General features: G+C 44.1%; 1 protein-coding gene across 1 annotated transcript in view; it reads right to left on the reverse strand.

The window, feature by feature from the left end:
* adgrb2 (adhesion G protein-coupled receptor B2) overlaps positions 1–17500 on the reverse strand; it is a 356837-nt gene that overhangs the window by 59512 nt on the left and 279825 nt on the right. The window contains exons 20-23 of the mRNA XM_080734701.1: positions 15939–16089; positions 11636–11705; positions 8945–9011; positions 2108–2193 (exon numbers count right to left, since the gene is read on the reverse strand). Coding sequence (XP_080590827.1) covers positions 2108–2193; positions 8945–9011; positions 11636–11705; positions 15939–16089 — 374 coding nt within the window. The remainder of the gene's footprint in view (positions 1–2107; positions 2194–8944; positions 9012–11635; positions 11706–15938; positions 16090–17500) is intronic.

The following is a 17500-nucleotide window of genomic DNA, read 5'->3' on the forward strand; positions in this document are numbered from 1 at the left end:
CAAGTATATATTGATGCAAATACATTGGCACTTTTACTCAGGTTCAACATCTTAATGCTTTTCCTTATGAGTATTTCTCTATTGTGCAATTCCTACTTTGCCTTATACCCACTTAAACTCCAGCATCCATATTGTGGGGAAACTGTAGCAGAAAATAGCAGCTACAAGCTATTTTTCGCAAAGATATTTAATGTAGAGCAAAACAAAGAGAAAGCTTACTAGTACAGAGCCCTGAGGGACTCTGGTCAACCAAGTATATTATATGGTTTAAGTGGTTGTGTAACAAACACGAGTGCTTCCTCCATTACTGTCTGTAAGTGTGAATGTGAAAAGGTGTGAATGTGAAAAGGTGTGTGTGTGTGTGTGTGTGTGTGTGTGTGTGTGTGTGTGTGTGTGTGTGTGTGTGTGTGTGTGTGTACACAATATGCGTGTATGTGTGCATGCATGCACATACCCTGTGATGTATGCATACAGTGTAAACGTGTTTGTCCATATTAATTTGCTTAATCTCGATTGCATCACCGGGGGTAAAAGCTAATCAAACCCCCCGAAGAGCCTGTCTCTCTATTGTTAACCCCTTTGGAGCTGCTGCTGCTGCAAAGAAGCACTGATTTTTAATTTGTCTGAGCGACCGACAATGGAGAGAATGAGAGGAGAGAAAGAGAGAGGGGAGGGGGAGGGATGGAAGAGAAGATTAAACTGATGTGTATGGAACTGGAAACACAGATATGGCTGGAGGCAGCAGATATCTGCACTCATTGGATTAGTAAGGATGATAAAACCACCGCGGATGGAATTAGAAATTCAGTGCTGCGCATTGGATATCGTCGTTGTCGGGTGAAAACCGTTCGTTTTGCATTTATCATTTTTTAAATGATTTAAACTAGTGAAAACAGCCGATCTACAAGCACACAACGCCTCGCGGTGCGCGGCGTTGTGTGCTTGTAGATCTGCTGTTTTCACTACTTTTGTGCTTTTGTATGATGAAGCAGGGCTTTACTTTGCGAAAAAATTAAAAATTTTGAAACTTGGAGATACAAGGTTTCTGCCCGACAGTGACGATATGAGAGCCTGCATACATGCACCGACCGCGCACTATCCACAACTGTGCGCATGTTTTCAGTGGTGGAAAAAAGTACTCCCATGTTTTACTTAAGTAAAAGTGTCAATACTGCAATATAAACTACTCTGTTGCAAGTAGAAGTCCAGAATTCAAAATGTACTTGAGCAAAAGTACGAAAGTGTTGGCATCCAAATGTACCAAAAGCACCACAAGTAAAAGTACAAAATGTTTGAAAATAGCAGATCTACAGGATCTACAAGCTTGTAGATCGGCTATTTTCAAATAGCCTAGGGATAAAATAGGTCTAGAGTGGGTTAATGTATATTTTATAATATTATAAAAGTATCCAGTGACTAAAGTTTTCAAATAAATGTAATGGAGTAAAAAGTACAATATTTGGATCTGTATTGGAAATACTCAAGTAAAGTACAAATACCTCAAAATTGTACTTAAGTACATTACCTAAGTAAATGTACTTAGTTACTGTACACCACTGCATGTTTTGTGTTTGTGATACTCTGTTTATATGTGACTATCTGTGTGCACTTGCTTGTGTGCAATCTGAAAATAAATAAATACTAATTCAGTCGAATAAAATTAGCATAACGTGTCATGTGGCGCTCACTACTGTGCCAATGATCTTTCAGAGGCGTGAAGAAGCAACAGCGAGTGTCTAATCATGTCCTTGCCAAACTGAATGTTGGATGTCTTCAAAGTAGCTGTTTTTATTAAATTTTGGTAGGCGCGAGGCTGTGTTGTGCAACACATCCTTGACAAACACATGACTTGGTAACCATGGCAATGATCACTCCGTGTGTGCCTGTCATAGGTTAGATTTCATCTAATGAAGCGGGGGAGTGTCAGAATTGACAGTCGTGTGGGTATAGGTCAATAGTCAGTGTGCTTTGTGTGTGTGTGTGTGTGTGTGTGTGTGTGTGTGTGTGTGTGTGTGTGTGTGTGTGTGTGTGTGTGTGTGTGTGTGTGTGTGTGTGTGTGTGTGTGTGTGCGACGTGCGTGGTGGTGAGTTGGCGGAGGTTAACTTACCCTGCCCGCTGTTTCTTAGACTTGTCTGAGATGCCATCTCTGGACATCAATTTATTAAAAACCACTATTCCAATGAGCATGTTCACCTAGAGAGAGAGAGAGAGAGAGAGAGAGAGAGAGAGAGAGAGAGAGAGAGAGAGAGAGAGAGAGAGAGAAAATGAGGGGGAAGTTAATAGTTTCTTTCGAAATATGATTGAAGGTTTTTAGAGACACTGATTGTGGCGTTACGCTTTTCTCTGCAATCCTGTGAACATTTCACTGGAATGAACACCACTGCTGATGCACATTCTGACGAACATAAAAAAAAAAGATGCAGCTGTTTAGTGCCTTGAATAAGCAATGCTGTTCTCACTCTGCCTTTCCTTACTGATTACTGAGCCTGCCTACCTGCTCAGTCTGACAAATATCTTGTCGCTGTCGGGCAGAAACCTTGTATCTCCAAGTTTCAAATGTGTACATTTGTTCGCAAAGTAAAGCACTGCTTCATCATATGGCCATCGCACAAAAGTAGAACAGAGAATGTTAGAGAGGCAGGGTCTGAAATTTCTAAAAGGGCCTTTTGGTGAAAATATGGAAAATAGCTGACCTCCAAGCTCACAACGCGTCACAGCGCAACGCGTTGAGAGCTTGGGGGTCTGCTATTTTTGGTGCTTGATACCACGCTAAACTAAGCATAATCCAGTCGATGCTGGATATGTGATGTACGGCATGGATTTCTACACAGAGAGGGCAATTCTTTCAACAAGAGATGCTGCATTCAGATTCAGGAGGGTTTGGACAAGGCAATTCTCTTGAATGCTGCCTTCAGGTATGACATGGAAAGAGGGCATTTGCATTTCTTTCACCACAGTAAATGCTACATTCATGGTCTGGAGAGGGCACTTTTTACAGACGGATGAAGGGGCGGGGGCTCAAGCCCCCTTTCATGTCTATGTGTGCACGCACGCACGCACACACACGCACACACACACACACACACACACACACACACACACACACACACACACACACACACACACACACACACACACACACACACACACACACACACACACACACACACACACACACACACACACACACACACACACACACACTATTAGCCAAGCCTAGATTTGGCACAGCCACACATTTTCTATTCGGGAAACACTGCCCATCTGGGGGATTTTCTCCACGGATGACATGTCCCTTTATAATCCTCATTTGGTATGCTCTCCCATGGTCTTTCCCCTCTACTCCAACCTTCCTCTCTCTCTCTCTCACTCCCTCGCCTTCCCCTCGTCATTACCAAATGACTGTGAAATATATGAAATCATACTGTATAAACCGCCGCGCAGTGCTTCACAATATAATGGCCAGGCAATAAGCTGGTGGTCAGGAAATTGAAAAAAAAAGAAAGAACCTGTGTTCTGTGTTGCCGTACTTTGCAAGAGAAATAGGCAAACCACGCCAGGGAAAACAAGCCCAAAAGAACGAGCGCTTCAAACCAAGGGCTCCTTGAAAATAGACGGTCTAAAAGCTCACAAACATGTAGATCTGCCATTAAAAACAAAACTCTTAAAAAGTGGAATATTTGGAATACAAATCTGATGCAGGGCTCCCTGGCACAACACATTTTCATGAAAATATTTGAGAACCAGTTTAAATGATAACTAAAACATTTTGAAGCAAGTGTCCTAAATAAGCAAACAGACGAAGAAGCTCAAAGTCGCTTATAACTAGTAAGACACCTCAGGGCAACATGCACCTCAAACATGCACCTCAGTCGCAATTCTTGGCCATCTGGCCAGTGATGTACAGTATATCGGACCAGTTACCCATATATGGAGACCCCTGGTACCTGAGAGTCCAAACATGCTTACTCATTTATTCGTTATGTGAAAGTCCTATGATGTCTATGACATCTGACATCATACCCTGTTATGCCCATACATGTAGATCCCTGTCTGTAGAACCAGCCAAATAGATATGTGCTGTCTTGGCCATCTGTCTTGGCCATAATATGGATTATGTTAGTAACTCTATATATGGGCATAAAAGGGATTCTGTTAGTGTGACATCACAGTGAAGCCAGAGCATGATGTCAGAGCGGCAAACCCATTCTGTTAAGAGTGGTTCCCCTGACATCACAGTGTCAGAGCGACAAACCCATAGACCATAAAAATGTGTACATGTCTACACGTCCAGACAGACTGACACGGACAAGCTGTGCCGTTTCCCATAGTAAACTGCGACCTTTGGTAGTAGTTGTTTAGTCATAAGGTTTTGAGGTGAAGATTATGAACCAGCCCAGCAGGATATTGTATGTTTTACCACTTGAACACTAGTATCCCTATTCTGGGGCAAACATTCTGTAAAAATAGCAGGTGTTGATGAATTCCAAATATGGTCAAAGTATCCTGTGGCACCCCAGGACTTGCATCATGGCACCCACGTTGAGAGACCCTGCTGTAGAGCCCTGGGGGAAGTATGTAGGAGTTAAGCGATTAAGGCGCAGAACACTGTGGCTTGCACAGGATTGCAGCAAGCAGACTTTAAAAGACTGACTGACTGACTGACAGCCAGAGGTGTAAGATGCCCCCACGCAATTACAAACGAGAACGAGATGAAAAACAGTGCATAATCAATTCTATACTGTACAGTACATGATAATGATGCTGTGTTTGTTCACACTAGCAGTGATAAAAGCGTGGTCCTTTGTCACTCAGTGTGGGACAATCTTGTCTCTCTGCTCTATATGTAAATGTAAAGTGACCTGATACAACTTGCTTTGTATGTTTATTTGTTCTTTTTTTTCCTATGGCCTGTTGTTCAAGGACGTGCAGAGAATGTTAGAGGCAGGGGCTGAAATCTCTAAAAGGGCCTTTTGGTGGAAATATTGAAAATAGCAGACCTCCAAGCTCACAACGGGTCACGCTGCGACGCGTTGTGAGCTTGGAGGTTGTCTATTTTCGGTACTTGATACCGCACTGAACTAAGCATCTAATCAAGTCAATACTGAAGATGTGGCATAACGGTATGGATTTCTACACAAAGAGGGCAATTCTTTCAACATAAGATGCATTCAAGTTCAGGCGAGTTTGGACAAAGCAATTCTCTTGAATGCTGCCTTCAGGTATGGCATGGAAAGAGGGCATTTGCGTTTCTTTCACCACAGTGAAAACTGCATTCATGGTCTGGAGAGGGCACTTTTTACAAAAGTGCAGGGGCTCAAGCCCCCTTTGATGTCTATGTGTGCACGTGCCTGCTGATGTTCATTGATGCCTTCCATATACAGCACTTTGGGCAATTTCTATTGTTGTAAATGTTCTTTATAAATAAAGTTTGATTTGATTTGATATTAACTTGTTGTGATTTGGCACTCTAATAAAATTGAATTGAAAATGGAATGGAATTGAATTGTAGCTTCATGTTGCCTGCTTCCTTTGCAAAGAGCGTGTAGCCTGTTCCTTTGTCGGCGATAGTGTTAATGCGGCATGCGATTATTAGTTATCGCTTGTTGCCGGGTGGGTTGTTACTCTTGATCAAGGAGGTTTAATGACCGACCACCTCAGGTCTGGTTTGATTTCACATCCTTATTATGAGACACAAAATCATGTCCCACGACTGGCTTAATGGAACTGTAGAATTTTAATGTGAAAGATAAAAAAGTAATGTGGGGTTTTATGTATTTATTATAACATCTGTTGTAGTCACGTCTACCGTGAATCTGTCACCATCGTCAGTTATACTCCTATAATCAAGATATACAAGTTGTGGAAATCTAGTTAAGCGGCTGAAGTTTAGAGGTACAGGTGGCCGGTTGAATTTCCTTTGAGAAACTGTGCATGGGGGCTGTGGAAGAAGAATTGACCTTGCACAGCAGCCTACAGTATGGCTGAGGGAATAATCATTTGTCCTCTCTTTTCTAATCCCACAGTACATTAACCACATTATCTCTGGAATACCCATTTAGAACTGTTTTAAAAAATAAATGAAGAAAATAATAAATACAAATGAAACAAATACTGAAAATAGCAAATCTACAACTCACAAGCAGCTGTACAAGCATGCGAGCTTGTAGATCTGCACGTTTCACTATTCATTGTACGGCAAAACTATACAGGGCTGAAAGGGGGCATGAAACACTTGGCTGAGTTGTAGTTTGTTTTCTGGGTAAAAGCAGATACAAGCAGATTAAAGAACATGTACTGTAGGCTACACAAAACCATGGCAGGCTAAACAGTGCAGCTGCTGCCTATGAAATTGACAGTGGCTGTGTTACATTCATAATTTTTATCCCACGATTTTGTAAGCCATTTTCACCCAGTGCCAATTGCCTATGTAAACCTGGGCTCTGCTCTCCCTCTGCCGCGCCTGGGAAGACAACGGACTGACCTCATGCTTCCTTCTATGCATGAGGAGTCCAAGTTGCTTCTTTTCACCTGACAGTGGGGATTTCCCCGGTTTGGACGTAGCGCGTGGAAGGAACACGTTATTCCAACCAGTTCCTTTCCCCTCCATCAGGCGCCCCGGCTGGCCAGGGGGAGGCATTATAGAGACCAGGATTACTGCATGTTTTTGTGAGGGTATCTACCCTGGGAGACACGAGGAGAACATCAAAATCCACACAGAAAGGCCCTATTGCCAATCCCACCTAGGGTGTGGGCGCTGATGACACGGACGAGGGAACACGCCCCCAGCGCCCACAGCGTCCCCCGGCGGGAATCGAACCCAGGACCTTTTAGCTAGAGGTCCAGAGCCATGGTGTACTATTACCAACACTTATTAGCTGCAGCTGCGTTGCTTATATTATCATGATGTACTAAGGTCTTGTGCAGCCTGCCATGTTTTTTACCCTGCTGTCATTTTTAACATGAACTGGAAAGCAAACTGCAAAATCTCCCTAGACCTTTCATCGCCGCTTTTAAGCGATTCATTTCCGTTTTATTTCAGGGAGCATTCTTCTCTTTAGCCTCTGACGATGCCATATCCTTTCTCTGGGTATATTCTATCATCTCTTTGTGTCTACATCTGGCATGGATACATGCCCATCCAGTGCCAGACTATGGGCAAAGGCCATTGCCATTCCAGTCATGTCTGGGGCCGGGCGCGCTCTGTGAGTCAGCAGCATCTCCGTGCTGCTATTTGCCCAGGGCCAGGTTCATTAATTAGAGACGAGTCCTATGGGAAGCCGTGTGTTTCTCTGCCTGACGCCCCGCTCTCATTACAGCTGTTTGTTGGAGTAGACCCTAGCCACAACACTGGGGGGCCTGGGACCCACGTGCACCAGCTGGGGAAGGAGGCGCACCATCTATACACGCATATCACACGTATTAGACCTTTGATGTAGCTCTACCCTGAGCCGCCGTTATACAGTAGCTCACATGTGCAGGCACGCGCACACACATGCACGCAATGGTACTTACTGTAGATCACAAATTCAGGGGCAAATACATGACAACACACACGCTCAGAGTAGGGATGGGACGATATGAACATTTCATATCACGATTATTGTGACAAAAGAAATCGAGATTTACGTTGTTATTATCACGATAATAAAAATCTATTATCCTAGGCCGGAACATTTGCCAAAATACAAGCTCACAACGCGTTGCAAAGGCGTCGCGTTGTGAGCTTGTAGATCTGCTAAGAGATTTGATAGAGAGTGAAAGAAAGACTGTATCAAGTACATATGTTAGAAGTACCTTTTACCAATTATAGAGGGTTTAAATGGTACCGTAAATGCAGCTTGGCAAATAAAAGGTGAATTGATCCCAGTGCATGATGGAGGACGATATCACGATAAATTAAATCTCCACAATACGATTATTGTGAGTGTTATTTTATCACGATAAACGATAATATCGCTTATCGTCCCATCCCTTGTTCAGAGCAGTATTTGCAAATACATGGAATCAAAGGCATGAACTTAAAGGCATGCGCGCGCGCATACACACACACACACACACACACACACACACACACACACACACACACACACACACACACACGCACACGCACACGCACACGCACACACACACACACACAAATGCATTCGCACACGCAACATAGTGAAATTTAAAATGTCATGAATAAAACATAATACAGCCGGTGATTCTTTTTGTAAATAATTGTTATCTTCTCTTCTACATAGTTTATTTTGTTTGTTTTTTGACAGATTGATAAACACAACGCTCAAAAAGTATTACTGTGACAAAAAAAGATGTCCTTTTGTTTACAGCCCAGACGCCATGACGTGTTTTAATTGGAATTCAAAATGCCGTGGTGTGACACAGAAAAGTGTCTAGCTGGTGTTCAAAACGTTACGCGCACACGCACACGCACACACACACACACACACACACACACACACACACACACACACACACACACACACACACACACACACACACACACACGCTTATAACACAAAGCTAGCCAACAAACACAAAGCCCATCTGAAAAAAAGGGAAGGCCTAACTTGTAAGATTCTTAACCCATCTGAGTGTGGTGAGTGGGAGAATTGTCTAGACAGATTATTCTGTCAGGGTGTCTGGGTAGTGGTAAGGAACTGTAATATGTTTCATCACAGTGGACTTTGATCAAATCAAACATTGAAGTGCTTGCTGTAAAATTTTCCTTTTTATTTGTCCGCATAATTGTGTGCGTGTCGGGCATGCATGTATGGGGGTGCGTGCGTGTGTGTGTGTGTGTGTGTGTGTGTGTGTGTGCGTGTTAAATCAAAGTAAACTCCTCACAGATCAACACATAACTGTCAAAAAAATCCCTGAGATTGGAGACTATGGCGACCAGCTGACTGACAGCGAGGAGAAACACTGTATCAAAACTCACCAGAACAATGACAGCAGCAGGCCCAACAAAGGCATAAAGTAGACCACCATCCAAGGACAGCCAGCAGCTACAAAACAAGGAACACAAGAAGGAAAGAAATAGTTAGCGGAACGCCAGCAACAAGCCTGTATCATCTATACAGTAGTGCTTTTTGTAAAAGATTGTTTGTGATTGTTTGGCAGCAGATATGTCAAAATCCACTTCCATACTTCATCGCGCTAAGCAAACAAAGACATGTTTAATTTCTTCATGGATTTGTTTATTTGCTTTTCACAATTGGACTTCTGCAGACGTAGAGTATGTTGTCACACCACAATGACTACGTTGACTAAAATTTGCAAGGCTCCAATGTTTACAGTGTTTAAAAGCTACAGTCCGTATGCATTAGTGTATAATGATATTGAAACATAGCATACAGGCCACAGTTGCAGCTGGCAAATGCATGACTGCTAGCAAAATAAATATGCTGACTACAGTATGCAAATGCGTATTGATGCAGAAGGCTTAAAATATCACTGTGAATAAGAAAGAACCATTAAAAAAAGACAAGCACATCAGAGTAGAACTGACTATAATTATATATACATTTTACCTATTCTATATGTTGCTTTGATGACAGTTTTAGCCTTATTCTTTCAGCTACAACCCTGGTGGTGTAAAACAAGTGGTAAGCAGCAGGCTTATTTCCATATCTTAAAAGTACAAGTAAATGGCTTTATTGCTTCAATCAGTCTCTGTTGTAGGATGATATGGGTAAACTTAAGCACAAAGAAATGTATTTGATATTGCTTGCCGCCAAGTGCTCACGGCTCAATAGCTCACACAGAAAACTCAGTCCCACCAATGAGAATCTATGCCTTTCATATGAAAGAACGTCAAGGAGAGTCAGAGGGTTTTGCCAAAGATCTGCACACCAAGCTCCATGGGAAGACAATTGATTGGTCAGTAAGCGATGCTTTTATATGCGTTGATCTCTTATCTAAGACATAACCTTCTCGGAAGCAGGTTGGGTGTCCAGCATAAGTTACCATGGTGATGCACGCCTGATTACAACCACGACGTAAACTCTGAAAACCTGAAGTTACCTCACAAATCACCAAATCCAGCTTGGTAGTACAGGCCCCAAGACATTGGATGCACCAGCAACCACTGCAGATGTGCTAGTTATATTATATTAATATACACTAACACAGATTGGTTAGAATCCATTTTTTTGTTCATCAAATTAAGTCCTGGATGTTGATATCTGGGTTTCAACGCTGCGGCTTATGCCCACTTGATTTGATTGACAATACCAGCTCTGTGCCTAAGTTGTGTGCATAGCTAGTGTAAATCCATCTGTGTTTGTGCGCGCGTGCGTGCCTGAAAATAATGTGGTTAGTGTTATTGTTATTGTATTGAATAGGGATTCACTTTGCTCAGTAGCGCTACTAGTATGCAAAAAAGAAAAGAAAAAAAAAGATAAAGAAATCCACAGTTTCCAACTCTAACTTTCTGGTAAAGCACACATTTTCAAAGGCTCAAAAGTACTTTGAGCAGGGCCCTTGGTACATCGTACGTTCACTGTGTACAGTGCATTAGCTCACACACATCCCCAGATTGCGTAATTTCATTTCAGTTTGAGCCTTATTGAGATTTAATGAGTTCAGATTTCTCCCCCAGTGATATGATCGTAGTATACGGAACCTTCTGGGTTGTCTTAATTACAGCTCAATAACAGAGAGGGTGAGAGAGAGAGAGCGACAAAAAATAAAAATAAAAAAGAATAATACACATGGGCCAAAAGCTTAGAGCGGGATGTTTAGTAAAACACAGTTCTCAAGTTAATGAGTTGCTTAATATAGTACATAGAAGACAGAAAACTAAGGAGAAGTTGACTGTTTAGGAATTCTAATCCAAGTAACGTGTTACAATAGCTAATAGCTTAAAGATTGCAGTGGAATGGTTTCATTTTCAGCTGGAGGAGTACTGTGGTTGACACAGTTCAGATGTATTATATACAGTGAATTGTCCATTCACAGGCAAACCAGTCACTAATGGTCCATTATGCTTCTATGAATGTGAGGCTCTGTGGAAATTACATATCCATTAGAGGGGGGATAGAATAAAATAAATAAATGCTTGGTTTAACATTTCCAGGACCTACTTTGCAGATATATCTGTGAATGCAATTAACTGCAAGTCATGGAGTACGAGTCGTTATAAATATATTCCATTGCTATCTGCTCGGGCCAAATGTGTATGAAATTTGCCACCCAAACTACCAAGCACGCCCGACTGACGTAGCAGACAAACACTTTTCTGATAATACGCTTGAGCACTGATACGTTTCAATGCATAAAATACCTCGAGCGATTGTTTTTTTTCTTCGCTACCGCTGAGGCAAGTGGTTTGGGGCGATGCTCAGTCGAGAGGAGCTGTCACTCCCAACTAACAGAATTTCACTGTAATTGGCTGCGGTGGCGGAGTTTCGGCGCTGGATGCCCGTTTCACTTTCCCTTTCCCACCGAGCATAGGGGTGGGGGGGGGGGGGGAGATGAAATCCGAGGGGGATAAACTGATTCACATGGGATGAGATCAAAAGGTCAGAGTTGAGGGAGGTCAGGGGTGTGTGCGTGTGGATGGGGTGGTTTCGGGCAGTACTCAGTCAGGGGTGTGTGCGGGGATGGGGTGGTTTCGGGTGGTACTCACTAGCTCGCCGTGCCGTAACCTCTGGCTCTGGTGAAGCCCACCGTCACAGCCACAACGAGGGCTGGAAGACCTGCCGGGAAGAGATAGAGAGAGAGAGGGAGAGAGAGAGGGAGAAAAACTGTGTTCAGGGACGTGCTGGCCATTGGGAAAAGCGGGACAACTCCCGAACGGCCGGTTCATTCCCCGGCCGGTGCAGGCCGGCCATTAGGAAAAAAATTAAAAATAAAATGTCTGCCTTCGTTCCATTTTGGGGGCTGGGCAGCCAACAAAGTAAATCGTCACTGTCGGACAGAAACCTTGTATCTCCAAGTTTCAAATGTATACATTTTCTTGCAAAGCACAAGCACACAAGCACACAAGCACACACCGCCTCGCGGTGCGAGGCGTTGTGTGCTTGTAGATCGGCTGTATTCACTAGTTTAGATCATTTTTAAAATGATAAATACAAAACAAACGGTTTTGGACATACAAGTTTTCCACTCGACAACAACGAAATATAACTCATGTACAGTAATTGGCCCACTAGCTTGTCACTTGTCATGATCTGAAATGGTACATTTGAGTAGCAGCAGCACTATAGAGAGATCTCTCTCTCTATAGCGTGCAATGAGGGCCTCTCCAACTCTTTTCCCGGGCTGAATCAGGGGCCCAGCACGTCCCTGACTGTGTTTTAGGTTGTGCCAGAAAGTAGCAGCGCACGCCAGTCTCATGTTGTTCTTCCGACAGAAACGGTCACGTACAGCTCTTCCTATTTGAATGCCAAGCAGTACATGCAATAGCAGGTAACTTTACACACATGCAACTGAAACTGACAAGGTGCCACTGGGGTCGTTAAGCTATATCATTTTGGGGTGGGGGGTCTGGCTCCGGGCATGGAAGCTAGCTTTGGATCAGAGATCGTAGCCACAGGCAAGAGAGCGACTTATTCTCTCTGAACCCCAACCAGATAGAGTAGATCAGAGGTTCTCAAGGTGGGGTCCAGGGACCCCCAGGGGTGCTTGGGGGGAGGGGAAATCCAGGGGGTCCCCATCCAAATCAGTTTCATCACTTCAGCATCATTCTGCTATTTTTTAAGAATTTGTAATAATATACTGTATATATTATTTTCTCTAATAACACAAATCTTCTCTTATGGTGTCCCTGGCATAACATCTTTTCAGATGGGCGTCTGCAGCCAAATGCATACCAATGTGGGGGTCTTTTTTTCCCAGAACCACTGCTGTAGATATTATAAGCTTGCTTCTCTTCCCGGGGCACTTTCATCTCGGGCTAGCAACGTTCTCCATATGGAGGGGGGCTGTGAGTGTAGGTGGGGGTGTGTGCCCCTGTATGTTGATGCGAGACAGACAGAGAAAGGGAGTTTATGAAACTGTGATTTAAAGTGAGTGGGCTGATCATGTATGCATTCTTTGTGTGTGTGTGTGTGTGTGTGTGTGTGTGTGTGTGTGTGTGTGTGTGTGTGTGTGTGTGTGTGTGTGTGTGTGTGTGTGTGTATGTATTCTTTGTGTGTGTGTGCGTGTGTGCGTGTGCGTGTGTGTGTGTGTGTGTGTGTGTGTGTGTGGCGCGCGTGCGTGCGTGCGTGCGTGCGTGCGTGCGTGCGTGCGTGCGTGCGTGCGTGCGTGCGTGCGTGTGCCGTGCACAAGTACATGAGTGTGTGTCACCCAGCGTGTGCCAACTAAACGGCAGAAATATGCTGGGCTCATAATGAGCTTGGCTGAGAAATATTCATGTAATTAACAAAGCTGTGATTATGGCTGCGCATGAAAAGCAATCAGAGAAAGTCACATTAGGGCTAAAGGAAGGAGATGGTGGGACGCCAGGCCTGACCGCTCGCCAGGAGGCAGAAACTTTCAATTAGAGAGAGAGAGACCTTTCCCTAAAACACAACTTAAACACAGTTGTTGCAACACACACACACACACACACACACACACACACACACACACACACACACACACACACACACACACACACACACACACACACACACACACACACACACACACACACACACACACACACACACACACACACACACACACACACACACACACACACACACACAAAAAGCGCTCGCATATGCAGTCTGCTCCCTCTCACGCGGTCCAGTCTACTGTTACCATGGCAACTGATTTCAATCAGAATTTTCTTTTTCCTTTCTTTGGGTTTCTGTGTCTGTGTGTGTGTGTGTGTGTGGGGGGGGGGGGGGGGGGGGGGACATGGTCGTTAAGAGCCAGTGACAAATTAGGGGACGGGATGAGGAAGCTTCTAAGAGTGTATTGGCCAATGCCAGAACACTGAAGGGACCCTAGCCTGAAGCCCTGAGGGTTTCCGCTCAACGATGAGGGGATTTAAGTGGTTAGGTTCACTACTCGAGTAACCGCACTTTAGCTACTGTCCACTAGGGATGGGACGATAAGCGATTATCGTGATAGAAAACACTCACGATAATCATGAGTGATTCCTCCGTCATGCACTGGGATCAATCCGCCTTTTATTTGCCGAGCTGCATATCTGGTACCAATTAAACCCTCTATAATTGGTAAAAAGTACTATACCTACTTGATACAGTCTTTTTTTCACTCTCTATCAAATGTCTTTGCTAAAAAAATGCCGATCTACAAGCTCAGAAGTTCTGCTATTTTTTGGCAAATATTCTCCAGGACAATGGATTTGATTATCGCGATAATATCGTAAATCGATTTCTTTTGTCACAATAATCGTGATATGACATTTTCATATCGTCCCATCCCTACTGTCCACCGCCCCCCCCTCCCAACCTCCACCGTCCACAACTGTCCCCCTTTCTTTCTTCCTCTTTTGTCCTCTGGCTGTCCCTTCCAACAACCGTATCGGTTAAGGTCATCTGTGGCTCCGCGGATCAGATAGTCGGGATCGATAGCTGTTGAAATGTCGGGATGGCGGCTGTGATTTCCGGGGGGAGATGTTATCCCCGCGCCTTCCCTTTTATCCCCCGCCAACCCGACTCTGACGCTGACGAGCCGAGTGAGACGCACCGAGGAGGATGTACATTGTGTGGTGTGGCATGGATGGAGACGGGACAGTGAATGGACGGGATCGTGTACAAAGGATAAGAACAAACAAAAAGGCCATGCATGTGCTTTGTGTGCATCTGTTGACGCGCGTGCTTGAGCGCCCTTGTGCAAGCATTTGAGTGCCAACACGCGCGCGTGTGTGTGTGTGTGTGTGTGTGTGTGTGTGTGTGTGTGCGTGCGTGCGTGTGTGTGTGTGTGTGTGTGTGTGTGTGTGTGTGTGTGCGTGCGTGTGTGTGTGTGTGTGTGTGTGTGTGTGTGTGTGTGTGTGTGTGTGTGTGTGTGTGTGTGTGTGTGTGTGTGTGTGTGTGTGTGTGTCTCTCTGTATCTATGTGCATGAATCCATCCAGTGGTGGGAAGTAACAGAGTACATTTACGTAAGTATTTTACTTAAAGCAGCACTATGTAACTTTCCTCTTCTACACGGTCTTTGAACTCGGTTTCCTGGGCAAGTGCTGCTATTGTTTTACCATTGAGCCTATAGAGCCTGCCTGCGTGCTCAGGGGATAAATCTAATCTTGACCATCAGGTCAAAATTCGCGTCGGATCCTGTGAGACATGACCTGTGACACGATCTAAATGTCTAGATAGAGGAGGGAGGGAGAGAAAATACAACCACCACAATTGTATACGTTGTATTGTACTAGTAAGACGCCTCAGGGCGTCATGCGACCTCGCCCTAAAGGGTGAGGTCGCGCCAATTCTTGGCTATATCTGGCCAGTGATGTATATTGGATCAGTTACCCAATCTCAACAGAACATGCCCATATATGGGCATTACCAAATATGGGCATTCCCAGATATGCCCTAATATTGATGACATCGGGACAGGGATCTCCATATATGGGCAATTGATTAATTAATTAATTTGCAAGTGTGATCTGGGAATGCCCATAATATGGGCATGTCAGGACTGACTGAAGGAAGGACTGATACAGACAGACAGACAGACAGACAGACAGACAGACAGACGGAGACAAGCTGCGACATTTCTCATGGTATACTGCGACCTTCGGTCGCAATTACATACTCTGTCTACATACTCTACTGGACAATATTGCATTTCGTTCATTTAAAAGAAAGTTACAGGCTTTAAGTACAGTTTTGAGGTATTTATCTATATCTTTCTATACTTTCAGTTCCTACTCAACTACATCTCAGAGGCAAACATTCGACTTTTTACTACAATTATTCCACAACTAATAGTTAGGTTGCAGATTACGTGACATAATCCACCACTGTGTCCTTACCCCAGCCCAGGCACAGGAAACGCTTGCGTATGAGGCGAGAGCGCATCTTGCCGATGACTGCCAGGTAGGACTGCCACGCCTCTGTCAGAACCCAGCAGAAAGACGCCAGGAAGAAGAAATGGAGGAAGGCAGCAGTCACAGTGCACAGACCCTGGAGAGACAGAGACAGACGTCACTGGATCAAAAAAATCCAGGCCAGCTCTTCTGTGATCATTTGAAACAGCAACTAACCACATCAAAACATAACATTAGACAAATCAAAACACAAGACTCAAATCATAAGAGAGAGAGAGAGATGAAGTGGCAGAGAGAGATGGGAAGCCAATAGAGACAAAGAGACAACAAAGAGCGAGAAAACAACAAAGAGAAAGAGAAAGGTGAGAGTATGAGAGAGAAATAAAGAAGGTGATAGACAGAGAAGGTGAGAGGGGGAGAGAGAGAAGAGAGAGAGTGAGAGAGAGAGAGAGAGAGAGAGAGAGAGCACGCATTCAGTTAAGAGACACGTTCTGTAAAAGTTTGACAGGGAAACGGCGCTTGTCTGAGAAGGCTGAATTGTTCGAGCGGAAACGTCTCTTTCACAAAAACACTCTTCATAGCTGTTGAATAAAATCTACAAACTGAAGCGGGAGGGGAGAGGGAGAGAGAGGTTGAGAGAGGGAAAAACAAAGAGACAAAGAGACACAAAGAGATTGAAACACAAAGAGGGGGAAACAATTTGCTCGACACCAAATCTGAGGCTGTTAACGACAAGCTTACTTGTAGAATATTGGCTAACAGTGGAGCAGACCTTTTGTGCTGCTGCTGTTACGTTTGTGTACAACGCTGTCATTCTGTATGACTGCAAACTTCCTGTCGCCTGAAGCTGTTTATTTGCGACCGTAGGTCGCCGTTTACTATGAAAACCGGCACATCCTGTCCATCCGTCCATAACGCCTCAATGTCTATAGCTGTTCTGATCACACTGTTGACTGCTGACTATCATCAAGTGGATATCCATGCCCATATTTGGAGATCCCTGATGTCATCAATAATAAGCTCATATCTGGAAATTCCTAAATATTAAGCCCATATTTGGCAATGCCCATATTTGGACGCTCCATATATGGCCAAGACAGAATTCATTTGCAAATCAAGACTGCTTACTATCATCACCTGGATCTCCATTATATGAAGATCACGACACTGACCTCATCAAACCCTGGATATCCATCGTGGAGACAACTGGATCATCACCTAGATCTCCATATATAGAGCACCTCTACATCTGACCTCAGAGACTCCATATATGGATATATCTGACCTGTTCTGACATCACAGTGATGACTCGACCAGCTCAGCAGAAGGGTATATACATGCCAGAGCGCCCATGTGCCAATGTGCCGACCTCGCCCTTTAGGGAGAGGTCGCTTCTCGCCCTTAGGGCATCTTACTGGTACATACTGTATGTACAATGGAAGCCAGTGACAATAAGCAACAAATTGATGACCCACGCTTGTCGCTGCATGAAGAGTGCCTAAAAGAATGTTGAGCTGGCTTCATATGTTTTTTAAAGCACTCCAAAG

This window comes from Nannobrachium achirus (genome assembly GCF_963921795.1).
Source record: "Nannobrachium achirus genome assembly, chromosome: 10".
NCBI lineage: Eukaryota > Metazoa > Chordata > Actinopteri > Myctophiformes > Myctophidae > Nannobrachium > Nannobrachium achirus.